Genomic DNA, 27,060 nt, shown 5'->3' with positions numbered 1-27,060 from the left:
CTGAACTGGGCAAACTTGAATATTTTTGTAGCAGGGATAAGAGTTTGGTAGAAGGCAAGATCTAAAGTTTCAAGAATACATCAACAGATGATCACTTTTGATTTCAAAACAATTAAACATTAAAGGGTTGTGTGTTCTCAAAAAATCAGATTCTTTCTTCAAATATTGAAGTTGGCATTTGCTTTCCTTCAGCTGTATTGGAAAGAAATCTGCAGAGATCATCTTCAAAAAGAAGGGACGGGAGGCCTGGTTAGCATTGCAGTTAGTGCCAGTGACTGGGATTTGAATCCAGCGCTGTCTGTAAGGAGTTTGTACGTTCTCCCCGTGTCTGTGTGGGTTTCCTCTGGGTGTTCCATTTTCCTTCCGTCCTTCAAAACATGGGGGGGAGGGGTGTTTAAATGAGTGGCACGAGCCTGTTACCTTGTTCAAAGTAAAAAAAAATTAAATTTAGAAGTTGGGATAGTTCCAATTTTTTCCATTGCCCCAACTCAAAAGTATTTTTGTATCTATACTAATAGACTATATTCTTACACTTTTACATGCACATTTATGTGGAAATAAAACATACAATTTATATGCTGAAAAATCCAACTGATGCTTTGTTTAATTTACTTTCCAAATAGTATACCTGAATAGGATGGATAGAGCAAGCAGAGCTGCAATTATGAATCCTGTTTTAGGAAATACTTCACAGTTATCTGAGTATTAAGGTAAAGTCACTGGCTTCCACAAGCAATTGCACACTTGAAGCCATTTAATTTCATCTTTGATTCCTTAAAACCCACCATTTTTGTCTAAACTGTTACTGCTTAGTATCAAATATTTTTGCTCATGTTTGCTGTATGGATTGCAAAATATAAAGATCATGGCTATTTAACTTTACACATGCAGCATGGTAACAGCCCCTTCTGGACCACCCAATTAACCTACAACTCCTGTATGTTTTTTTTGAAGAGTGGAAGGTAACAAGAGCACCCGGGGAAAACCCACACAGACACAGAGCCCCTTACAGACAGTGTCAGACTTGAGCCTGGGTCGTTTGTGCTGTAATAGCATTGCACTAACTGTACTCCAATGTTTGGCCTCAACTCTACTTTCCTGTTCCATCCTTGAGTTTTTTTTTTCATTTTTATGAATCTCTTATCTTTGAATAAGGTTGATGAGTTAGCATCTGTAGCTCTGTGGGAGAAGAAATTCCAAAGATTCACAAATGGTTGATAAAAGAAATGACTCCTCATCTGTGTCTAAATGCAGCTGTCATCTTTACGGGACTGAATCCCCAAGGTCCAGACTCTTTGACTGGGAACCCCCACCCCTCAGAGTTCACTCAGGATCTTTTATGTTTCAATAATAGGCCCATAATAGTGAAATCCACCATGGCTTTTACGCAAGGAAGCAAATATTTAACAGGAAGATTTATAATGGGTATGCAAAAGGAAGAAGGATTAGTCGTCAGTAAAAGAAGGGCTCAAGCCCAAAACATTGGTTATTTATCTTATCTTTGCTATATAAAGTACGCTAATTGACCTGCTGAGTTTCTCCAGCATTGTGTTTTTACTAGTAGTCAGTAATCTGTTTTTCAGGGAACTAACTCAGGCATGATGGGAATTCTGTGCTGTAGTTACGATTCTAGCCAGTAACCAACTGCAGATTACCCATAGTTGCAGAACAGAAACTAAAATCAAGTGATCTTTAAATCCTGCTTTTAACTAAACATTTATCCCAGCAATTTTTTTTTTAAAGTTATCATGTAGTCTTGACTATTAATGGCAATCAACTCCTCATTCTCCAAATTCTTTCCAATACATCAAGCGTCCCTTTGAACAGTGCACAAAATGATACATCGTCTTCTAAATATGGTATCAGCTGTGAGTTAGAAGTTAAAATAACATGCTCTGCCTCATCAGCAAATGCACTCCTCTGCTTAACTGCTTGATCAGCTCTGCTGACAACATTCTTTAGCTGTTTTTTTAAAAAATGTGTGGCTATTTGATAATAGAGCACCCTTGTTAGTGGGCTTCCACTTGTTGCTGTTTTCCTTAACTCAGTATATCATTTTAACACTTGTCTAAGTTAAATTAACTTGTCCCAGGAGTTTTGGTATAACATCAAAATCTTTGGCAAACTTCTGCAGATGTGTGGTCGAAAGTGTGCTAATTGGCTACATCAAGGCCTGGTACATCAAGGCCTGGTATGGGGGCATCAATACCTCTGAACAGAAAGCCCTGCAAAAGGTAGTGGACACAGCCCAGTACATGACAGGCAAAATTCTCCCAAACTTTGAGAAAATCTACATGGAACGCTACTGGCGCAGAACAGTAGCCGTCATCAAGGATCTTTGTCACCCAGGACGTGCTCTATTCTTGCTGCTGTCAGGAAAGAGGTATAAATGTTGCAAGACTCGTACTGCCAGGTTCAGGAACAGTTGCTAACCCTCCACCAGAGTACATAAATGGCATCACATACAACCCTAATATTCTTTTTATCTATGTGTGAGGCAGATTATCACTTTTGTTAGTGCAAAAAAAAATGTATTCAATGTATATGTAAACAAATTACAATACAGGGAAAAAAAAATCAATAAAGTGCAAAAGTAAGTGTCTGTAGCAGCCCTATAGATTACAACTCCCAGAGGTCTAGTGAACCGGCATAGGACATCATAACATGGCCCATATGGTTCAATGTTTTAAAAGAATACGCACGTGACTAGAGAAAATGAGTTTTGATTTACCTGCAACTGTGTGTGTCATTATTTCACTTTCATCAGCCACCACTGCGTTTTCAGTGGCTACAATTGGTAACCCCGACAGGTCCAAAACAAGCTTTTGGACTATATAGATACTGCAGCTGTTGCTGCTAAGCTACTGCCCTTTTGGATGTCAGAACCAGAGCTGTGGTTTCGACCGGCTGAGACACAATTTCACCTCAGGAAGATGAGGTGGATGCGACTTGCTATTATCACCTCGTCAGTGCCTTGGACCAAGCAGCTGCCAAATGAGTCAGAGATGTCCTGCATGATTCACGGCCAGTGGTACCAACTTCATGGAGAAATTGCATTTTTGATTCTGTCCATGGTCTTTCTCATCCATCAGATCAACCGTTCATCTAATTTCAGACATTTGTTTGGCACGGTCTGGAGAAAGATGTCATGAAAATGGCCAGATCTTGTGTAGATAGTCAAAATCCATTGGCATATGAAAGCACCGCTATAACCCTTCCCACCAGTAACTTGCCACTTTGACCACGTCTATGTGGACATTGTGGGACCAATTCTAGTTTCATGAGGCTACCGCTATCTCTTCATGGTGATCGATAGGTTTACGCAATATGGCCTGAGGCAGTCCCCATGCCAGATGCTTCTACAAACTCTTGTGCGCGAGTATTCCTTAATTCCTGGGTGGCTCGCTTCGGCCTACCGGTGCACATCACTTCTGACAGAGGACCTCAATTTACATCTTCATCATGGACGGCCTCATCTCGGCTCTAGGCTTCATCATACAAGCGCCTATCATCTGCAGTCCAATGGGATGATTGAATGATTCCATTGTCACCTTAAATATGCTTTAATGGCCCGTTTGGACGGTCCCAACTGGGCTGACGAATTACCATGGGTGTTGCTCGGCATTAGGACAACTCCAAAAGAGGATCTTCACACTTCATCTACGGAGCTTGTCTACAGGGCTTTGGTGGTCCCAGGTGAATTTGTTCCACATAAACTGAAGGACTGTGAATACGTACATAGAGGAATACGTGGACAGCCCTTGAAGGCACTTTACAGGGTGATGAGACAAATGAGATCAGTTGCATCTTGGACATTGCTGGGCAGCCTCTGACATTCACAATTGATGGGCTCAAACTGCCCATGTTGACGAAGTTGCCCCTATTCAACAGGTCTGATGCGGGACCTCCCAAAAAAACTACCAGCTGATAGTGCCGGTTCTGGTGGGGGGGGGGGGGGTGCGTATAGTGGTGCTATAGATAGACTACAACTCCCAGAAGTCTATCAAACCAGCACAGGATGTCATAACGTGGTGCGCATGGTTCAGTGTTTTAAAAGAATACGTGCGTGACTCGAGTAAATGAGTTCTGGTTCACCTGCAATTGAGTGTTGTCATTTTGCGTTCATCAGTCACCACTGTGTTTTCAGTGGCTACGAGTTCTTAAATGAGTTCCTGAATGAGTTTGTTGTTGAGGAGCCTGATCGTGGAGGGGTTGTAGCTGTTCTTGAACCTGGTGGTGTGAGTCTTGTGTCAGTTTTGTCCCTGATGATTTCCCTGATCATCAGTCTTGTCCCTGATGATTTCTACTGCGCTCTGATGGCAGCATTCCCTGTATACGATCTTGATAGATGGAAAGGTTTTGCTTGTGATGTCCAGGGCTGTGTCCACTACCTTTTGCAGGGCCTTATGGTCAGGGGTATTGGATTCCCCTTGGCAGACCATGATGCAGCCGGTCAGCACACTTTCCACCACACCTCTGTAGAAATTTGCCAAGGTTTCCTATGTAATACCTATGTAAGACTCATTTAAGGACTCTTTGTACATTATTTATTTATGATTTTTTTTGTATTGCACAGTCAATTTGTTAATATTTCTTTCCTTGTTTCATTTCTTTCTTTTGTGTATGTATTTTTTTGAGTACTGATGAGTAGAAATTCTGTCTGGCCCACAGGAAAAAGAATCTTGTGGCTATAAGTGATGTCTGATAATAAGTCTGAACTTGTGTATGTGATCTCATGGGTTTCCCTGTTCTCAGCTCCTGTCCACATACTGTACTTGAAACCATTCTGTAATATTACAGGAGTGGCCTTCCAGTGTGCTGCCTGTGCTGTGGTTAAAAGCAGGTAATAAGTAATGGATTTTGATTTTTGGTATGTGACCTACCCACCTTAAACCACTGGGTGAATTTGTTGGGCAAATGAAACGATGTAAAACACGATGGATGTTTTGCTTCCTGGCTCTCCTTCTCACTGGTCCTGTGCTGAAAGTGTTAGAGCCTCAGCATTGTATAGGGGAGAGAAGGTACAGTCATGTCCAGCCTGACCATTTGGAACAGTCACTCCAGAAGCAATTAGCAGCTCGAGATGGACACATTATGGCAATGAACAGGCAATGGTAGAGGCATTGGAAATTAAAAAATATTTGGGAATCACATTGATTCAGCTGCTGGCATTTAATCTCAACACTGTGGTGAGAAAATTATGTTTTTGATCAAATCAGAAACTTCAAAAAATTAAAGCAATGGTAGTGGGATGTTTGTTACTTGAATGTTCGCAAAGTTCAACTGTCTGAATTAAATGTATATCTTTGTGTTAAATTTTGTCATGCTTTGGACAATTCTGTACCTCCTTGAAGGAGGCCTTGGGCCTGAAATTTTGGCTATGTATATTCTTCAAGGTTCCTTCAGCATTTATTGTGTGTTTTTACTACACCCACAGTGTCTGCAGACTTTTGTGTTTCACTCCATTCAGTTGCTCCACTGCAAAATCTCATCTTGGGACATCTACCCTAAACTTCTCCACCTCTCTTCAAAGAGAGTTCTGTGACAATCTCTCCCACTGCTCCCCCTCTGCACTCCCTGCTGCTCTCAAGCTCTACAACCACCATGTAGACTCTCTTCCACACCCTTCCTTTGGTAAAAACTCTGCAGGAGTGCTCAGTTTAGATAGACTTGCAGGATGAATGTGTCTTTTTTTAAACTGTTTCTCAGATACGTCCCAAGTGCCATTGTGCAGAAAAGAATCTGAAAAGTGAATGGCATTAATATTGAGCTTAAATGAAAGTGTCTTACTCCTGTAAGGTTTGAAACACAAAAGTCTGCAGATGCTGTGATTGTGGTAAAAACACGGAAATACTGGAGGAACTTGAAGTCTCGCAGTGTCCATAGGAGGGAAAGATATGTAATCGACGTTTTGGCCTGAGACCTTCCTCAAGAAGCAAGTAAAAAGCAGACAGGCACTTGAATTAAAAGGCTGGGGGCGGAGTACAGACCAACAGACTCAAGGTGATAATTGGACAAGGATAAGAGGACAGGAGAGGAAGGGTGAGAATTGTGGCTCTGTGAATGAAGAACTGGAGGAAAGAAGAAATAGAGATTTTAGTGGGGGGGGGGCACTCACGGAAACTGGAAAAGTCGATGTTAATGCCATCTGTTTGGAGGGTGCCCAGATGGAAGATGAGTTGTTGTTCCTCCAGTTTGCGGGTAGCCTCAGTCTGGCCGTGCACGAGCCCATGAACAGGTGTCAGCAAGGGAATGGGATGGGGGATTGAAATGGGTGGCCACTGCGAGATCCACGCTATTGTGGTAGACGGAACCAAGGTGCTCAACGAAATGATCTCCCAGTCTGCGTCCAGTCCCTCCCACGTAGAGGAGACCACAACGGGACCACCGAATGCAGCAGATTCACAATTGCTGTCGGGTGCAAGGTGAAGATGAATTTTAGCATTCCCAGCTGTACGTGAAGCTTGTGTTGATTTTATGGCAGTACATGGTATAATTATGCCCATCTTCACAGATAATATACAAGAGACAGATGCGCAGTAGCCTTGTATTTGTTCTGGACTTCTAAAATGACCTGGTGGAGCAATTGCTTGGGTTTATGTTAACAGGGTAAAGAATTTGATCCACAATGTTTCCCTCCTGATTGCATGCTGTTTTATGCACCATTATTTCCTTTGTTTGATGAGTGCTTTTTTTTTCTCAAACAGGCAGAGATGTTTAAGGCAGCTTTCGAAGCCCAGAGAGACTTCCTGCTGATGGCCTGTAAGCGCCAGCAGCCCCTGGAGGTGGGTAACTGTATGTGTCATACGAAATTCTCGGGAGACACTCCTGTGAAACAGATCCACTGTAACATGTGGTTTCCATGAAACGGTTGAAAAGTTGTTTAAAAGCCCATTCGGTGTTTGCACAAAGTGGGTTTTCCTTCATTGTTGACTGGCAAAAGTAACTGAAGGTTTGTTTCCTTTGACTGCTCAGCTTTTTATGGATTTTATACTGAACCTTTCAAACTGTGTTACTGCCCAGGAAATGCTTTGTGTAAAATACTTCCAGGAAATGCAGCTACTAGTTTACCAGCATCAATGCAAGGTTGCACAAGCAGTGAGATAACGACACGATAATCTGTTTTAGTGATGTTGATTGAACAGATACTGGCCAGGTTGCCATGGAAACTAACGGATCGTTTATCTCTTCCATGCCCGCCTCCTAGCCCCCACAACCCCCAAGAAATTAATTCATGTAATATAGTCTGTGATTGGCTATTCCAAGTATAGTTGTGTAAAATGTTATTTTTGAAATAGTACCTCATATTGGCAGAAGAGGAATAGCAAATCTGGATTTCAGAATTTATTGTCATGAACAAGTCGCTAAATTCAGTATTTTACAGCAACATTATAGAGCAAACATTCATGTTCTAAACCATCTTGCAACAATAAATATAAAAAAATATTTAAATAGTGCACGAAATGTAAGGCAGTGTCTTTGATTCATTAATTATTCGGGCATCTGATGGCAGCGGGGAAGAATCTGTGCTCTTATTTAGGTTCCTGTACATTTTTCTCAATAGTAGCAGAGTGAAGAGGGCATGGAGTGGGGGTCTTTGAGGATAGAACCTAAGACACCACCTCATGTAAGTGTCCTCCATGGAGTGAAATCTGGTGTCTGTGATGTCACAGGTCAAGTTAACAACCTCTGGAGTTTATTCTTCTCCTGAGATTTGGCACCTCCATACTAGTCAGTGATACAACCATCCAGAATGCTCTCCGTGGTACACCTGGAAAAGTTGATGAGAGTGTCCGGTAACTTACCGAACCACCTCAGACACTGCACAAAGTATAGCCACTGGTGATCCTTCTTTGTAATTGCATCTACGTGGAAGCTCCAGAACTGATCTTCAGAAATGTTGACACCCAAGAATTTGAAGTTCTTGACCCTCTCCACTACTGAGCCCTCAATGAGGACTGGGTTGTGTTCCCCTGACTTCCTCCTGAAGTCCACAATCATCTCCTTGGTTTTGCTAACATTGAGCGCAAGGTTGTTGGTGTGACACCACTCATTGAACTGATCTATCTCCCTCTTGTACGCTTCCTCATTGTCGTTTGTGATTCTGCCAACATTTTGATTCCGAGGCCAGTGTGCTTCTGCAAAGCAACAAATTACACTTTAATTGCATTAAGAACTGCATTTTTGTGGTGTTTTTATCATCCATATGGGTTTTGAAATGTATGAACTCCCTTCTCCTCAGTAGCAATGTGACTGCTTGTTTTGACATCCGAAATCTATATCTTGACCCTGCACTTTTTTTTGCACCTGCTGAAACATATGATGAGCAGCACCAAATGATTTAAGGATCAGATGACATTTGGGCAGCTGAGCTGAGAAGGAGGGTGATGTGTTACCATTCATGTAGCAGGATAATGCTGTCTGAACTTGGAGAAACTGGTAATGGTTTATGTATTCATTGAGAGAGGGTCAAGACATTATTTGATGGTGTCCAGGATAGTGCACAATATACTTCAAAGATGGTTGCTTTTCTGGCAGGAAGACCTGGTCTTGCTCTTTAGTGACGTGTTTATTATCAAATACATCTGTTTAATCCCACAATTATAGAATTACTTTATTGACCATTGCACACCTTGTTATTCAGGAAAGGTGCTACATTAATACAAGTCATTTTCTCAGATTGCCTATGATCTTACAGAGACATTGCCGAATAGTTTGTGTGTGTTTACTTCTGGGCAGTGAAAAGAAAAATGGGGTTTACTGTTCTCACCAAAATCCACTCCTGCAGTAAAATGGGGAAAAGTTATGTTTGGATCCTAGATTTCTTTGTGCTAATCACCTGGCTCTAGAGGCACGGTTAACACAACACTAATACAGCATCAGTGACTCTGGTTAGAATTCAGCACTCATTGCAAGGAGTTTGTACGTTCTCCCTGTGACCTGCATGGGTTTTCTCTGGGTACTTCTGTTTCCTTCCCACCCTCCAAAACATATGGGATTATAGATTAAAATGGGTGTAATTAGATGGCACATGTTTAAAAGGCCAGAATTTGCTTCTGTAAATGAAATTTAAGATGAATGAAGTGGTCCTTGTGTTTATATCTTCTTATGGAGAGATAAAAGTCTAACTTTTGCTTGGCGTTTACTGTTTCACCTCTATAGAAATGTTGTTTTCTGACCTGCTCTGCGGGGAAATATGGGCTCGTGCAAGTGACTAGCATGTTGTGAATTAATGTGCTCTAGTTCCATTATCATCCCTGCCACAAGTTAAAGGCTTCGATTGGTTTTGGAGCAATTGGCCAGGAACTTGCAGAAGCTGATTAGAAGAGGTGTTGGCAGGCGAGGAGACGGCTTGACATTGGGATGTTTTTAAAGGTGAGATAGCAAGAATTCAGGCACTCTGTGTTCCTGTTAGGGTGAAGAGCAAAGCAAACAAGTTTAAGAAATCCTGGTTGACAAGGGATATTGATGCTCTGGCCAGGAAAAAGGAACATATGTCAGATTTTAAAATATATTAATGATTTGGACGGAAATGCAGTTCATATGATTATTAAATCTGCAGATGATGCCAAAGTCACTGGTAGAGTGGACAGGAGGAAAGATATCTAAATTTACAACAGGTGAAAGGTGGGCCAACAAGTGAAAAATTGAATTTAATTTGAGAAGTGTGAGATGTTGTTTTTTGGGTAAGACAAACCAGGGTATGACTTGCACAGTGAATGGTAGGGCCCTAGAGAGTGTTGTAGGACAGAGAGACCAGGCGGTACAGTTCATTGTTCACCCAAGATACATTACTATTCTCAAGGAACTTTGTGGTGAAGAAGGCATTTGGCTCGCCTGCCTTTCTTGGGCAGTGAATTGAATGTAAAATTTAGGACCTCGTGATTCAGCTGCACAAAGAATAGTTGAGACCACACTTAAGACTTAAGAGTACTGTGTGCTGTTCTGATTGTCCTGGTATATGAAGGGCATCAATAAATCACGAGGATGTTGCTGGGTATAGAGGGCTTGACATAGGGAGATTAGATAAGATAGGTGTTAATTCACCAGAGTGTAGGAGGCTGAGCGATGACCTTTTGAGCTTTATAAAATCATGAGAGGCTTGGATAAAGAGAATGTTCTTTCTTTCTCAGTAGATGACTGAGGAAGAAAGAACATTCAAGGGCAAAGGCTTAAGGTGAGAAAGAGGAGATGTTTTTTCCACTTAAAGGGTATTGTATATCTGAAATGTATTGTCAGAGGAAACTGTAGAAACCGGCACAATTCTGACATTCAAAAGACATTTGGGCAAATTTATGGCTAGGAAGGGCTTAGAGGAAAATGCAGCTAAATGAGACTAGCCCAGAATGCCAAATTGGTCGGCAAGGAGGAGTTGAGCTAACGGATCTGTTCTGTGGTCAATGACTCTGCCATTAATACTTCTTGAATGTCAGGCATCAGTCCTTATTTAATTTTAATCTTTTTTTCGAAATTTCAACATACATCACAATAACAGGTCCTTCCAGCCCATAAGCCATGCTGCCCAATTAACCTACATCCCTCGTACGTTTTGAAAGGTGGGAGGAAACTGGAGCACCCATGGAAACCCTTGCAGACTCGGGGAGAACATAGAGACTTCTTACATGCAGCGCCATATTTGAACCCACATCCCTGGCTCTGTAACAGCATTGCACTTAACGCTGCACTAATGTTGAAATGTTTCTGTCATTGGCTATTGCAAGCACCAACTTTATAAAAAATGGTTAGCCAGACATCACAGGGGAAATGTGACATATTCCAAGCACTTGGAATAAGTTTGGATTACCAGTGAAATAAAACATTTAGATTAAATTTGTTTGATTATCCTTGTTGGATTGAAAGGATTGAATTATATTTTAAATAAATTTTAAGAGGAAAACAGAGCTTATTTTATATATTAGTGAAGATGTGTCATTATTCAAATTTATTTATCATTTGATCGCACAAGTACAACCTGACAGAACAGTATTCTCTGGTCCACGGTGCATAAGCAATAATTCCTTTTAAGCAGTGTTGGAGGCCACAGGAGTTGGCTAGATATGCAAAATGATTGAACTGGACAAACTGAAGAATTAATAAATAAATATAAGGCAATGCACTTGGATAAATTATTATATGGGGAAAAAAAATTAGTCCTTGTCTGTGCTGCAACATTCTGACAAGATGCAGAATTGGGCAGAAAACTGGCAGATGGAGTTCAATCCACGTGTGTGAGATAACACATTTTCAAGTCAAACTTGAAGACAGAGTTAAGGGTTAATGGTATGATACTTAACAGTGTGGAGGGACAGGGTCTTTGAGGTTTCCCATGCAGGTTTATAGAGTAGTTAAGAAGGCTTATAGTATGCTGGCCTTCATGAGTCGGGGGATTGAGTTCAGAAGTCTGTGGCAACTCTGTAAATCTCTGGTGAGACCACACTTTGGAGTGAGGAAGAAGGAAGAGGTGACTTAATAGAGGTCTACAAGATTGAGAGACATAGATAAGGGAGATGGCAGGAATAGCAAACAGCAGAGGACATCTATACAAAGTGAAGGGAGGAAAGTTTGGCGGAGACATCAGGGGTAAGATTTTTTTACACAGTGAGTTGTGGATGCCTGGAGTGCATTGCCAGAAGTGGTGTTGGAGGCAGGAACAATAGGGGCATTTAAGACACTTTTAGACAGGCATATGGACCAAAAAAATTGTAGAATGTTATGAGATAGGGAGATATTAGCTTTTTGGGGTTCAGCACCACATCATGGGCTGAACGGTCTGTACTGTGCTGCGCAGTTCTAGGATTTAAGAAGGTGTGGAAGGACATCAAAGCATTCATTTTATTTGTTAATGGTGGGATTACTTTGCTCTGTCTGCTCCTTCCACTTCTTGACATCCAAGTGTTGTGTAATTTAACCAAGATAGCAAGTTATTCTTGCATAAGAATCATAAAATACAGGAGAGAAGAAGGCCATTTGACCTACCTTGTGCATCTGGAACGGTTTTATTTAATTCTGCTTTCTAACTCTTGACGATTACAGCCCTTTAAATTGCTCAGCCAGTTACATTTTAATGTGGCGAGCAGTTCTTCCTTCTTCAATCTTCTTTACCGCCAATAAAATCCAAACCCTGCTCTTCATCGTATAAAAAGTTTTTTAACTCCCTTCGATCCCTCCTACCATTTAACTTAACTCTGTGACACTTATTGACTTCTCTGCCAAGGGGGAATTGGATGCTCTTGGCTTCCCCCTGTCTAAGGCTCTCATCCTTTTACATACCTCATTTAAATTTCTTTTCAGTTTTGACTGTTTCAAAGATGATTTGAGATTCTTCTTGCAACTAGGATTATCCGGCCCTGCAATGTTCACCCAAAATCACCATGCCATTGACCAGAACTTTACAGAATACAATAAAACCCCCCCAGTATCCGGCATCTATGGGGATTGGTAGATGCCGGATAAGTGAAATTTCTGGTTGCTTGAGATTGCAAACTAATGGCGAGGTGCACCAATTTTAATCTTCCATATTTTTTATCCATTTCTGAGATTTTTTTTTGTTGGTTGCTTGAATTCCACATAAATGGGGTGTTACTGTACTCTGGTTGTGGTCAGATAAGAGTTTTAAAACCATTCTATCTTCTTCCTGCTTAGCAAATATTCCCACCCCTTCATGGTCCTGCTATCCTCAGGGATATGTAGACATGTACAACAATCCGCTACACTTTTGGTTGATTCTGGGAAACAACCAGTTACGTTGTACTCCTGTCACCTTTTGCTGGCATCAAGTTTATAGAAGGTTTAAGTTAACTGTGCCATAGAACCGGTCAGCAAGCTCTAAAACCTAGGCCTCGGTACCAGTCAGTCTGCTCCAAAACCTGGGCCTCTGCAACTGGATCCTTGACTACCTCATCAGAAGACCACAGGCAGTACAAATTGGAAACAATGTCTCCTCCTCACTGACAATCTACACAGGCATACCTCGAGGATGCATACTGGGCCCACTGGTCTACTTGCTCTACACCCATGACTGTATGGTTTGGCACAATTCAAATGCCATCTTTGCAGATGGCACCAAGGTCATTGGCTGAATCACCAACAACAATGAGGAAGTGTACAGGAGTGAGATAATAGTCTGAATCCGCCTGTCTGACCTCGGAAGCTAAGCAGGCTCAGGCCTGGTCAGTACTTGGAGGGGAGACCACCTAGGAGCACCTGGTGCTGTAGGTTTCTGTGAGGGGCGCTGAATAAAGTGGCGACACTCTGCCTTTCTGTAGACAAAAGTTAAAAAAAATTCCATGTATGTTACATTCTAAATATGGTATTACGTAAGAACAATGGAACCTTTAAAATCAGTAAGTTGATTGATGTTACAACAACAATCTTACATTCAACATTAGCAAAATAAGGAACTGATTGTGGACTTCAGAATAGTAGATTCAGGATGGAGATGAGGAGGAACTGCTTCTCCCAGAGGGTGGTGAATCTATGGAATTCGCTGCCCATTGAACCAGTAAATATATTTAAGACAAGGTTGGATAGACTTTTACATAATAGGGAATTAAGGGATATGAGGAAAAGGTAGGTAGGTGGAGATGAGCCCATGATCAGAGTAGCCATGACCTCATTGAATGATAGAACTGGATGGCCGACTCCTGCTCCTATTTGTTATGAAAGGGAAATCAGGAGAACACAAGCCAGTCCTTATTGAGGGGTCAGAAATGGAAAGGGTAAAGAGCTTCAGTATTCCTGGGTGTCAACCTCTCTGACGATCTATTCTGGGGCCTTTATGTCGATAAAATCATGAAGAAGGCTCACCAGCAGCTATATTTCGCTTGGAGCTTGAGGAGATTTGGTGTGTCACTAAAGACTCTTGCAAAATTCTATAGGTGTACCGTGGAGATCATTCTGACTCATTGCATCACTGTCTGGTTATAGAGGTGCCAATGCACAGGACAGGAGGATGCTACAGAGAGTTATAAACTTGGACAGTGCCATCATGGACATCAGTCTTCACTCCATCAAGGACATCTACAAGAGGCGGTGTCTCAGGAAAAAGCAGCCTGTATGATCAAGGACCCCCACCACCCAGGCCATGCCTTCTTCTCAGTGCTACCATCAGGAAGGAGGTACAGGAGCCTGAAGATGAGATAAAAGCAGCTTTCTCCCTCCACCATCAGATTTCTGAATGGGCAATGAACCACAGACACTCCCTCACTTTTTCTGATTTTGCACTAAATGATTTATTTATATGTTGCAATATTTGCACTTGTACCACTTCCGCAAAACAACAAATTTTGTGACGTTTATTACAAATTTTGATTTTGATCTGTGCTGACATGTACATTTATAATTGTTACCGAGTACTGTTTGTTACATTTCCTTACGCAACGTGACCAATTCAAAGTTCAATTTATTTGTTTGTTCTTCCAGTGTGGGTGTTGCTGGCCTGACTGGTATTCATTACACACACCCTGGACCATGGTTGAAGTAAAAATACACTGTTGGAGAAACTCAAGAGTTTCTCAAGAGTTCACATGTCACTTCAGGAGGCAGTTCAGTTAAGCATCCCTCAGTGATCATGGAATGATACATTTCTTTCCTTTTCAAGTCATTAGCTGAACCAGTTGGATTGTCAGAATAATCCAAAAATTTCATGAACAGTTCGACCAGCACTAACCTTTTGTTTCCAAATTTCATCTAAACTAAATCTGTATTAAAATATTTATTTTATTTAATAATATTGATTAATAAAAATTAAATGAAATAATTTGCTCAAACTGCTGTGATGGGATTTGAAGAAGATTAGTCTGGGCCTACAGATCAATTATAATGTAGCCACTGAACTATTAAATCCTGTTTAAGCAGGAGAAAAAATGATTAGTTTGTAATGCATACTAAGGGAGAAAAGGCTGCAAAAGGGTCAGATATTACATGAATGAATGAGGATAGAGCACATTACTCTTGCTACTGCTAGACTATTTTGTTTGTACAAAGTTATAAGTCAATAGGTTTGTTGATATTAACGCAGAAATGGCTTTGTAGATATTCAGAAAAAGCATTCCGGAGACTGATAGGATTTGGACATTTCCTGTTACATTGTCAAAGCAATAGCTGCTTTATCATAATACTGAAGGCAAGGAATAGTTGAGTGTGCTTTTTTAAAATCTGTATAAAATCATTTGCTTTTCATTTCATTGGTTGGTACGGGATTTGAAACCATGCAAAATGCAAAATCATCAAGAGTAGAGCCTTAAGTGGAAATAGTTCAGGATGATGCCCAAGTCACATTAATGGAGGGTGAAAGCGATGAAATCAGCCATAAACATTGTAAAAGTAAATACAATGTTTTGAGGACCTGAGAAGGTGAAAGTGCAGGGCTTTTTGTGTGTATGTGTGAGTATTTGACCAGTTGAGTTTCTCCAAAAGTGTGCTAGATAACCTTCAACCATGGTGTTTATAGATTTCTGTGTTTTACTTCTATATATGTGCGGCTGGTTATACTGTGGCTTCAGCTGATGAACAATCACTTCCATCTTTCATTGGCAATGTTATCTAGCACAGGTTATGTGGCTCCAATAGTGATTATACCCTCACTTTCCCCCTTCCTTTGATTGTTCTTGCTCAACAGTTCAAAAAGAACTTGGATGTAGCTATGAGCCAAGGTCTAAAAGTCCAAACTATGCAATACAGTTGAAGAATTAAAGTTGTTTCAGGATACATTCTCTCCTCTATTTAAGTCCATAACTAAATGGCACATGCAGATGGACAGTTGTCAGTCATTCTGAATGTTATTGTTGTATATGAAACATGCACTTATTTGTTAGTTTGATTGAGTATACAGTTAATCTTTTTTTGGAGCATTTCAATTTTTGTACTGTACATTTAAAGGAAAAAAAAATTAATTGGGAAATAAACTTTTTAAACATTTGTCACAGGAAGAGAATTAGTTTTTGTGGTTCATCTGTTGATTGTGGACATCATAGAGAAAGAGAGTCCTCTGTGGCCATGTCAAAGATTTGCCTCTTGTACTGTTACAGAGATTGAGGTGAAGGTTCTCCATGATGTGGACAGCTAAGATGTTCTAGGGCTTTCACCTAACTGCAATGGAGGGGCATTGATGGTTACAAATCAGGAACTCGTATAACTTGGAGGAAACCTGTAGGCATAGTATAATCAGGGGGCATTAGGGTAACTGCAAGTGGGGCACAAACTGATATTTAAAACCTTACTCAGTGGGGAGAGGGGAGAGAGCGGGTGCCATACCTACCATGAACCTTGTGCCGCCGTAATACTTACCCCTCTCTCTTATGTAACAGACAAACGTGTGTGCTCATAACAGATAGAGACAAAATAATGTGACGCTTGTGCTGCAGGTGAATGGGGGAGCATGGTCTGCAAAAACCCCCTCCCTCACCATGACGCGAAGCCTGCCTGCAGGTGGCGGCTTTCTATTGCCTGCCCTAGATTTGGGAGACGGGATAAACAAAAAATCAGGACAAGTGGCCGTGATGCACGCTGTGAAAGGTACATGTTCCATCTCCGCTGTGTCAGTGGCAAAGGGTGTAAATGCCGGGTGTAGGCTGGTTTGCCAAAGGTTGCTTTGTCCTGGATGGTATTGAGGACCTTGAGCGTTATTGAAAATGCCCTCTTCCAGGTAGGTGGAGAACATTCTCAGTCTTGTTGCCAGGTAACCTACTGGAGTGATCCAAGGCACCCCTCGCTCATGTGCCATTTCTGTTGGAACATTGGGCAGCATGGTGGTTATTGTAACGATGTTACAGTCCCAGTGACCTTGGTTCAAACCCGATGATCTCTGTAAGAAGTTTGTGTGTTCTCCGCAGTCTGTGTGTATTTTCCTCCGGGTGTTCCAGTTTCCTCCCACCCTTCAAAATGTATGGAGGTTGTAGGTTAATTGAGGTATTTGGGGGGGAAAGGCTTGTGTGCTGGAAGGGCCTGTTACCATACTTAATGTAAAAATTATATTATTTAGCACCAGACGAAGTCATTCATTCTGTTTGCTTATCCCCTCACAAAGCTGACGACCAGTTGTAACTTCACACAATGGCATAATGAGCAATGCCGATAATGAGCTGATAGGTTTTACTACCCAGAATATCAGGGAATGGATTGTAGCTGTTCTCTCTCATCCTCACCTGAAGCTATCAGCATCATCAACATTGTACAGCTCACTTCCATTGTAACAAGCAGTGTAATTCTGCAGGGCACAACATCCCAGCACATCAAACCCATAGGTTGAGTCTGCACCTCCATCTTTACCACCCCACCTGCCAGGAAGATTTTAGCTCCACCAACAGTGCCTCAGGATCAGTGAGATAATTCTAGCATAAAATAAGCCATCTTAACTTCAGGGAGAATACCATGAAGGCTGCGGTTGAGAGCCAAGCTAGGACTGGATTTTACCCCAGTGTCTACTTGGGGACCATCCAATGTCAGGCGGCAGGTCTTGGTGCCAGATCCTTCACCTGGAATCCTGCAGGACTTGAGCCTGGGACAGGGACACATGGAGGAGATACCCAGGCTCAAGTCCTGCAGGATTTCAGGCTCTTTTGATCTTCTGGGTTTGACAACAGGTCTGAGTTACCATCCAGCTCCAAATGTACTATACTGGTGGGCAGGAGGCTGCCACTGTAAAAATGGGTACTGTATGGATGAGCACAGGTATTGCAAAATGGAAAGAAGTTCCATGAGTTGGGAGCACACCAACATGAAGGCAGGAGGTGAACAGTAAGGAACAGAGGGCCCACAGTGAGCAAGGAGGATGCACGTAGAACAGTGAGAAGGCACTGCTGCAGCAATAAAGGAGATGGTGAATGGCAGCCTGAAACATCAGGGAAGTGGCAAGGAGACAAAGAGAAGCCCCTATCTCAATTACTGGTACCTTGTCCCAGTAATTGATGGCCAATCTACCGGTTAAGGTTACAGTGTGAAAGCTCTTTAATTGGCTCGCAGGCATCATCAGACTCCAGTGATGCTACCACCTAGGAAGGTAGTATCATTCCTGGTGTCTGATGACACCTGTGTGTCGATAAGCCCAGCGTGAAAGGGACAAAGGGTATCTTGGGATAAAGTAGTGATGTATTGATTACCTTTTTGCGTGACTTCAGGAATGTGAAGGAAACAAGATTAAAAAGGTATAAACGTTGCCGACCTATATAACCCTTTATAAATGTCTAAAGGACTGTGGGAAAGTTCCAGCGGGAGAAAGAGATGGTGGATCTGCCATCCCAGAATTCCATGCGGCAGAGGAACCCCTCCATGCATACAGCCTTTTCCTTGCCGCACAGAATTCTGTGGGGGCAGGCCTGCCATCATTCTTCCGCGTGGTCTTTATAAATTTTGTGCTATTGCCGCTAGGACTTTCCCACAGTTGTTATAAATTGTGCAGATATACTTTCCCACTGTTGTTTATAAAATTATTAAAGTTTATATAGGTTGGCACAAGAACAGGGGCTAAAGGGTTCATACTGTGCAGTACATAAAGCTTAATTATGTTATAATTTAAATACAAGATCCTAATACATTGATTAGGATTTAGGGCAGGTCCACCATTGCTCGATGTGTCACTCAGACGTCTCCGGTGGAGGATAGAATCCCCTATCCTCGGGGATGCCTTGTGATGAGTGTGAAAGGACACAGAGAACCGGTTAACAGTGGTCCAATGTGAAAGGCAAAAACTGCTTCCTTAACCAGTTCACTGAATGCCAATCTGCTGGTTAGCCAGGGTGAAAAGGACTAGTAATGAAGTGGGAGCATTGGCATCTTTTAACATTGCTAAAGACCTCGATTACATATGGGTAAATTAAAATGCATTTCTAATAATGGCCTGTGGAAGTGTTTGGCTACTAAATGTTAACTTTTACCTGCAGCACGTTAGAAGCCAATTCTGGCCATTTAAACAAATCTGACCTCAAAACAAAAATTGTGCACCACAGATATATCTTGATGCATTGATTGTTATAATTCCTGCTCCAACTGCACAAGCATAGATGCCAGTGGAATGTTTTGGGAAATTCCCCTTGATGCTAATGCCCTTGGTAGCATTTTCTGCAATCCAAAATTAATGGGCTGAGAATTCAAACCTTCAATTGGACTGAGCAACATAATCCCTGATCTGTTTGATGGCACCACATGCTCTTGCACCAAAAGCAGGGTATTTTTATAATATATTGCTTAATAGTCAATTTCCATGTGATGACATTATGTTCCTATCAGTCCTTATTAATTTCTGGTTATTTTTAGAGCTGCTGATGTTGAGTGCTGTCATTTTATATCACAATAAATTAATTAAAATGTCCCACAGCAGTTGTTCAGCTCATCAACAGCTCAGTAGTCATATATTCCAAGCATGCATTGGGTATATTTCAACCCATCAGAATATCCCTCAAGTAAATGAAAACAAGAGCTATGGATCACACATGCATTTATATAATAGAACATTACAGCACAGAAAACCGGCTCTTTGGCCCTTCTAGTCTGTGCTGAACTATTATTCTGCCTTGTCCACTGACCTTCACCTAGTCCACATCCCTCCATACCCCTTTCATCCATGTACCTGTCCAAATTTTTCTTAAATGTCAAAATTTAGCCTGTACTCATCACTTCGTACTCCCATCACTGTGTAAAGAAATTTCCCCTAAAGTTCCCCTTCATCTTCTCCCTTTTCATCTTTAACCCATTTCCTCTGGTTTGTATCTTGCCTAACTTCAGTGGAAAAAGCCTACTTGCATTTCCCCATATATACGTCATAATTTTGTACACCTTTATCAAATCTCTGGGAATAAAGTCCCAACCTGTTTAATATTTTCCTGTTACTCAAGTCCCAGAAACGTCCTAGAATATCTCTCTACTCTTTCATCCTTATTGATATCTTCCCTGTAGTTAGGTGATACTCCAAATTTGTCCACACCAATGTCTTGTACAACTTTACCATGAAATTGCAACTCTTATGTTTAATATTTTGATTTATGAAGGACAGTGCGTCAGTAGCTCTCTTCACAGCCCTATCTACCTGCAATGCCATTTTCAGGAAAATATATGTACTTTCAGATCCCTCTGTTCTACTGCACGTCTTAGTGTTCTACCATATCCATGTGTGTCCTAACTTAGTTTGTCCTACCTTCATTTGTCCTTCCATAAATGCAACACCACACACTTGTTTGCATTAAATTCCATCTGCCATTTTGCATCCCATTTTTCCAGCTGGTCCAGATCCCTCTGCCAGCTTTGAAAGCCTTCCTCACCATCCATTACAACTCCAAACTCTGTCTCATCTGCAAAGTTGCTGATCTACTTTACCACATTATCATCTACATCAGCTATTCTCAACCTTTCTTTTGGCTGTGGCTCCCTTAGGACTCTGCTCAAAGTTTTTTTAAATTTTTTTATTTTTCACACTATAAACCACATTGATCATTATGAGCCCTCTTCCCTGTGCAGCAGTCAACTTTTGGTTTCCTCTATACTTCTCTCTTTCCGACAATGTAAGAAATAAACAATATTTATATTGCGTGAGGTGAAAAGCAAACTAGGGTTTTACTTAAATGTGCTGAAGCCCCTGGGGTGGGAGTGGGTGTAGGTCCCCTATTGAGAATGGCTGATTCTAGATTATTGGTAGTGACGGGTTTAAACTAAAATATTAGGGGAAGGGGTGGGTTCAAAAGATTGCAGAAGGATGGATGAAGTATAAGAGATGTGGATAAAGTAAAAGGAAAAGATTAAAAAATAGAAAAGTAAGAGTAGAGAGGATAAGAGACAAGTGCAAAAGAGGCAAAGATTCCCAGATTTTAAAACCACAATGGGTATAGGGCACTTTATCTGAACGTAGTGTTCGAAACAAGGTCAGTGGTACAAATCAGTACAAAGGGGTATGATTCAGTGGCCATTACAGAAACGTTTGCAGGGTGGAGAGAATTGGGAATTAAGTATCAAATGATATCAGGTAATACGGAAGGACAGGCAGGAGGGTAAAGGAAGTGAGCTAGCTCTCTTAGTTAAAATACTTGTGTATTTTTTACCTATTTATTTTCCACAATTTCTTTTTTGCCAGTTGCTTGAATTCCAAGATAAAGACAATTCTGAGAGATGATGAAAGATCTAATGAGCAAAATGTCGAATTCATTTAGGAAGAGATTACGAAAAGTAAAAGGGAAAAAATGTCTTAGTGGGAGTTGTCTGTAGGCCACCCAATAATTACATTTACAGTGGCACAGGCAATAAACCAAGAAATATTGGAGGCACATAAGGATGGAACAGCAGTTATCATGGGGGACTTTAACATGCACACTGACTGGGTGAATGCAAACGTGATGGCTTTCTTGAACAGCATGTTACTGAACCTACTGAACATGCTCTCTTGGATCTGGTCATGTGCAATAAGACAAGTAAAATTAGCGATCTTGCAGAATGGGATCCTCTTGGATCAAGTGATCACAATATGATTTGAGTTTTTCATACAAATGGAGGGTACAATAGTTTGGTCTAAAACTAGTGTATTGTGCCTAAACCAGGGAAACTACAAGGGGATGAGGGAGGAGTAGGTCAGGGTAGATGGGTAATGCACTGTCCATGGAGGGACAGTGGAGGACTTTCACAGAGATTTTTCACGGTGCTCAACAAAAGTATATTCCAGTTAAAAGCAAGGACAGTCAGGGTGGGGACAGCCAGCCTTGGATAACCAAGGAAATAAAGGAAGGCGTCAAACTAAAAGCTCATGCATACAACGTCACCAAGAGCAGTGGGAAATCAGAAGATTGGGAAAACTTTAAGAAGCAACAAAGAACCACAATTTGAGCAATAGATGGAAGGTTGACTATGAGAAAAGATTAGCACAAAATATAAAAACGAACAGTAAAAGTTTTTTAATTATATAAAGTACAGAAGGGCTAAAATGAAGGTTTGTCCCTTGGAAGATGAGAAGGGGGAATTGATATTGGGTAATGAGGAAATGGCTGAGGCTATGAATGACTATTTTGTGTCAGTATTCACGGTGGAGGACACGTGAACATGTCAAAGACAAATGTTATGGATGTGATGGGAGGTGAGTACCTGGATGTAAGGCTATCACTAAAGAAGCCGTACTGAGAAAAAATTGTGGATCTAAAGATAGATAAATCCCCTGGTCCCTTTGGAATACATCCCAGGGTACAGAAAGAAATGGCAGTAGTAATAGTCGAGGCTTTGGTGATAATTTACTAAAATTCTCTGGGCAAGTCCCGGTGGATTGGCAAATGGCACACCACTATTCAAAAAAGGATGAGGGCAAAAGGCAAGGAACTATAGACCGGTTAGTTTAATATCTGTAGCTGGGAAAATACTTGAAGCTATCGTTGAAGAAGAAATAGCAAGGAATCTGGAGCAAAATGGATCCATCAGGCAGACACAGCTTGGATTCAGCAAAGGGAGGTCCTATTTGACAAATTTACAGGAGTTCTTTGAAAGCAGAGAGCTGGGGTACAGGGATGTTTTTCTGGTTGGCAATCGATGGTGAGCGGGTTGCCGCAGGGGTTAGCCCTGGGCCTGCAACTGTTCTCATGTACATAAACACTCTGGAAGAGGGGATAGAGTGTAGTGTATCTAAGTATACTGATGACACTAAATTGAGTAGAAAAGCAAATTGTGCAGAGAGTGGGCAAAGTTCTGGCAGATGGAGTACAATGTTAGTAAATGTGAGGTTATCCACATTGGAAGGAAAAATAGAAGATCAGAATATTATTTAAATAGCAAGCAATTGTATCACGCTTCCCTGCAGAAGAACTTGGGAGTGCTTGTGCATGAATCGCAAAAGGTTGGTTTGCAGGTGCAGCAGTTTATCAAGAAGGCAAATGGAATGTTAACTTTCATTGCTAAAGGGATTGAATTTAAGAACAGGGAGGTTATGCTGCAACTGTACAAGGTACTGGTGAGACTCCTTCTCGAGTACTGCATGCAGTTCTGGTCTCGTTACTTGAGGAAGGATGTACTGGCTGTGGAGGCAGTGCAGAGGAAGTTGGCCAGGTTGATTCCAGGGATGAAGGAATTAGCCTATGAGGAGAGATTGAATCGACTGGGACTGTGCTAGCTGGAATTTAGAAGAATGAGGGGGGACCTTAGAGAAATGTATAAAATTATGAAAGATATAGATAAGATAGAGGTAGGTAAGCAGTTAACATTGGTCAGGAAGGCTAGAACTAGGGGACATAACCTCAAGATCCACCGTAGTAGATTTCGAACAGAGTTGAGAAGGGTGTTGAATCTGGAATTCACTGCCCATTGAAGAAATGGAGGCAACCTCAGTAAATATATTACAGACAAGGTTGGATAGATATTTACATAGTAAGGGAATTAAGGGATATGGGGAAAAAGCAGGTAGGTGGTCATCAGCCATGATCTCTTTGAATGGTGGAGCAGCCTTAATGGGTCGAATGGCTCCTATTTCTTATGTAGATGACAAACAACAATGGACCCAGCACTGTTCCTTGAGGTGCACCACTAGTCACAGGCCTCCAGTCAGAGAGGCAATCATCCGCTACCACTCTCTGGCTTCTCCCTTCAGCCAATGTCATATCTAGTTTATCTTTCCATGAATACTGAGTGACTGAAATTTCCTGACTAACCTCCCATGTGTGACCTTGTCAAAATCCTTACTAAAGTCCATGTAGGTAACATCCACAGCTTTTCCTTCATAAATCTTCCTTGTTACCTCCTCAAAAAACTCTATAAGATATGGCCCACCCTGCATGAAGCCATGTGGACGATGCCTAATCAGATCCCCCAACCAACCGAATACTTGTATTTCTCTTAGAACATCTTCAAATAACTAACCTGCTACTGATGTCAGGCTCACTGGGTTATTTTTGGAGCCTTTTTTAAACAATGGATCAATATGAGCTTGACTCAATCTTCTGGCACCTCACCTGCGGCTAAGGACGTTTTAAATATATCTGAAAGGGCTGTGAAATGTACAGTTAGGAATCTCCTGGTTGCACCAAGAACAAATATGTAAATAAAACTAAAAGTCCATAATGTATTGATCATAGGGGATAACCAAGTGATACCAGTTTTCTGTGTTTAGTGCATTCTGCCTCGTAACACTGAGGGATGAGAGACAGCTAATCCTACCATCGAGAGTCAACATGAATGCTCCCCATTTTAAAAGAATAGGATCTATTATCACAAGGACCTATGGTGATTCTGAGACTTGGGGAAGCAACAACTCAAATGCAGTTTATCAGTGGCTTGTTACAGGATTTTTCCATTTCCCACACTGTCAAGGTCACCTCCTGTAGGCAGGGCTGTACAGGATTTAAATTTTAGTCTCATGCCATGTACAGTAAAAGCCCCTGGTATCTGGCACCTATGGGGATTGGTAAATGCCAGATAAGTGAATTTGCCGGTTGCTTGAGATTGCATGTTGTGTGATTGGTGAACTGATCGCTATGGGGCGCCAATTTTAAACTTACATATTTTTGATCTATTTATTTTCCATGATTTATTTTTTTTTCTTTTCCCTTCTCCCCCCACCCCCCGCCCCCCCAACCCAGTTGTTTGAGACTGCCATTTGCTTGAATTCCAGATAACAGGGGTTTTATTGCATATAGTATAACATGACAACAATATGCAAATATTCATTGGACAAATAAATTCCATGTTAAAGTACAAGCTTCTGGAGCATGAGGTTAACTTGCTTACCTGGGTCTAGGTAGTTTTCTGTAGGAACTTGAAGTATTCCATGTGAGAATATGACGCTCATTGGAACCTGATGGGCGACACAAACGGATGAGAACGTGTTCAGATTAATTGTTGCTGGAATGAAAATTGTATTTGTATTGTTCTTGAAAATCAGAAGCTGCAGATGCTGGAAATCTGAAATACAAAAGGAAATGGTGGAAACATTCAGCAATTCAGGGAATGTATGTTGAGAGAAGTAAACCGAGCATGTTTCAAGTCCAAGATCCTTCAACATTGAAAAGATGATCGAGCGGCCTCTTTCCCAATACTGACAAAGGATCTTTGACTGAAACATTAACTATTCCCCTTTCCACAGATGCTGCCGGACCCAGTTGATTGTTTCCAGTATTTTCAGCTTTTATTTAATCATGTTCTAGTCTTGACAAGTGCCCCAGATTCCTATAATCCTTTCACCTCACCTACTATGTTTTTTTCACGCCCTCTGAACAATGTAATGTATCTGCATCCACCCAGGCCATGTTCTCTTCTCACTGCTACCATCAGGTACAGGAGCCTGAAGGCAAATACCCAATAGTACAAAAACAGCTTCTCTCCCCACCCCCACCATCAGATTTCTGAATGGACAATGACCACAAATACTACCTCACTATTTCCCTTCTTTTAGACTGATTATTTATTTTTAAATAGAGTATTTATGGAAATGTACTGTAATTTGTCGCAATTTTTGCTCATGACAATAAACCTGATTCTGGTAACTACAGGAACTGTTAATTGTATAAAACATTTTAGGTAAAAGAACATCTTGAATTGGTTGGGATCCAAAAATATTCAGGATGGAAAATTCCAGAGGCCAGGGAACAATGATTGAAGAATGTGATTCTAATGAAGATTTGGGGTGCTTTGTTTTAAATGCTGTTGTTGGAATGTGGGTGAGGTTGACAGGTTGTGAATTTATTTCCCATCCCTAACTGCGAAAGTGGCAATGACTGCCTTCTGGAGCCCCAGTGGTGTGTGCAGTGAGGATACTTCCTTTAAACAGGGAGTTCCATGTTGAATGGAATATTCAAAGGTGCACGTCACACAGCATCCATAGGAATTAAAGGCTAACCAATGTTGCAGGCCTGAGCCCTTCATCAGTGTCGTGTTTCTCCAGCATAATTGTGTATTGCACTTGACCGCAGTGCCTGCAGATTTTCTTCTTTAATTCCAAAATGTATGGACAAGTTTGGTGATGGGGAATACAACATGAACCTCTGAACGGAGGCTGCTTTTGGATAAATTTGGAGCTTAGCAGGAGAATTTGAACCATGAGACAAGGCAGTTGTGAAAGTTTAAGTAAACTCTTTTCAACCAGCGATTGAACACATCACTCTTCATTTGACTCAAATTGAAACATGGGATCAAACTTTTTCATCTTGGTAAGTAACTACAGAAGGATGGAATTGTTGTCAATGTAACTTTGCTGTCATGCTGTCAGACTCCTACCATAGATGACTGCCAATAAACCATCTTATATTTTTATTACCCACAAAAGATGGACTTTGGACTGATGTACTCTATAATGGCAAAACCAATGCTATGAAACGCATATAACTTGACAGCAAGGAACAAGATTAAAAATACTGCTAAGAGTAATGAAGGGAAAAAAATCCAAAATTGTATCTGTGTTTGTGACCTGGCAACAGGTTTAATTATCTTCCCAAAATTCAAAGTTCAGATTTATTGTCAGAGTACATACATGGCTTCACATACAACCCTGAGATTTTTTTATTTATAAATAAATTGAAGACTATTGTCAGATTTATTGTCAGAATCCAACAGGACATCACCCACAGCTCTGAGATTATTTTTTGGTTTGATTTATAAATAAATTGAAGGTTGTCAGAGTACATACATAATATCAGATACAACCCTGAGATTCCTTTCCCTGCAGGCCAAGCAGAATTTCTACTTATCAGAACTGCATTAAAAAAAAGTTCTTATTGAAAAGATACTGTACTTGTACAGAGAGAAATGTAAACAGGAAGGCAATGCAAACAAACAGCAATGCAGAAAATAAAAAGGTTAAGTTCTGCTCACTGCAAAAAACAATTCTGTGCCTAATAATTGCAAGGGCTTGTACAGTAAATATAACAAGAGGAAGAAAATTGAAAGAGCTCAGGAGAGGAAGGCAAAAGAAATACTCCCTCATTTATTAACCTTGAGCATGCAGTCTTGATTCCAGATGCACAATGACACAGCATTTAAAAATGATGCCTTCATTTAAATGCAGCAAATTTCCCATTTGACTAATCGTCAACCAAAATCCAAAAGAGAACCAATGCACTAACAGTGATTGCCAGCAAAGTGTGGATCATTTGGAGAACATGTAATGCCAAAAGG

General features: G+C 41.1%; 1 protein-coding gene and 1 long non-coding RNA gene across 4 annotated transcripts in view; one reads left to right on the top strand and one right to left on the bottom strand.

Annotated features, from left to right (window-relative positions):
- LOC138748383 (uncharacterized) overlaps nucleotides 1–24,848 on the bottom strand; it is a 30,434-nt gene extending 5,586 nt beyond the window's left edge. Inside the window, exon 1 of the long non-coding RNA XR_011347984.1 lies at nucleotides 24,679–24,848. This is a non-coding gene — a long non-coding RNA (uncharacterized lncRNA). The remainder of the gene's footprint in view (nucleotides 1–24,678) is intronic.
- Nucleotides 1–27,060, top strand: part of LOC138748361 (adenylyl cyclase-associated protein 2-like) — a 224,855-nt gene that overhangs the window by 105,226 nt on the left and 92,569 nt on the right. For all 3 annotated transcript variants that reach the window (XM_069908429.1, XM_069908420.1, XM_069908412.1), the window contains one exon: nucleotides 6,708–6,785. In XM_069908429.1, the coding sequence (XP_069764530.1) occupies nucleotides 6,708–6,785 (78 nt within the window). The remainder of the gene's footprint in view (nucleotides 1–6,707; nucleotides 6,786–27,060) is intronic.

This window comes from Narcine bancroftii, chromosome 1, assembly GCF_036971445.1.
Source record: "Narcine bancroftii isolate sNarBan1 chromosome 1, sNarBan1.hap1, whole genome shotgun sequence".
Classification (NCBI taxonomy): Eukaryota; Metazoa; Chordata; class Chondrichthyes; order Torpediniformes; family Narcinidae; genus Narcine; species Narcine bancroftii.
This window is presented reverse-complemented; position numbering and strand designations above follow the sequence as displayed.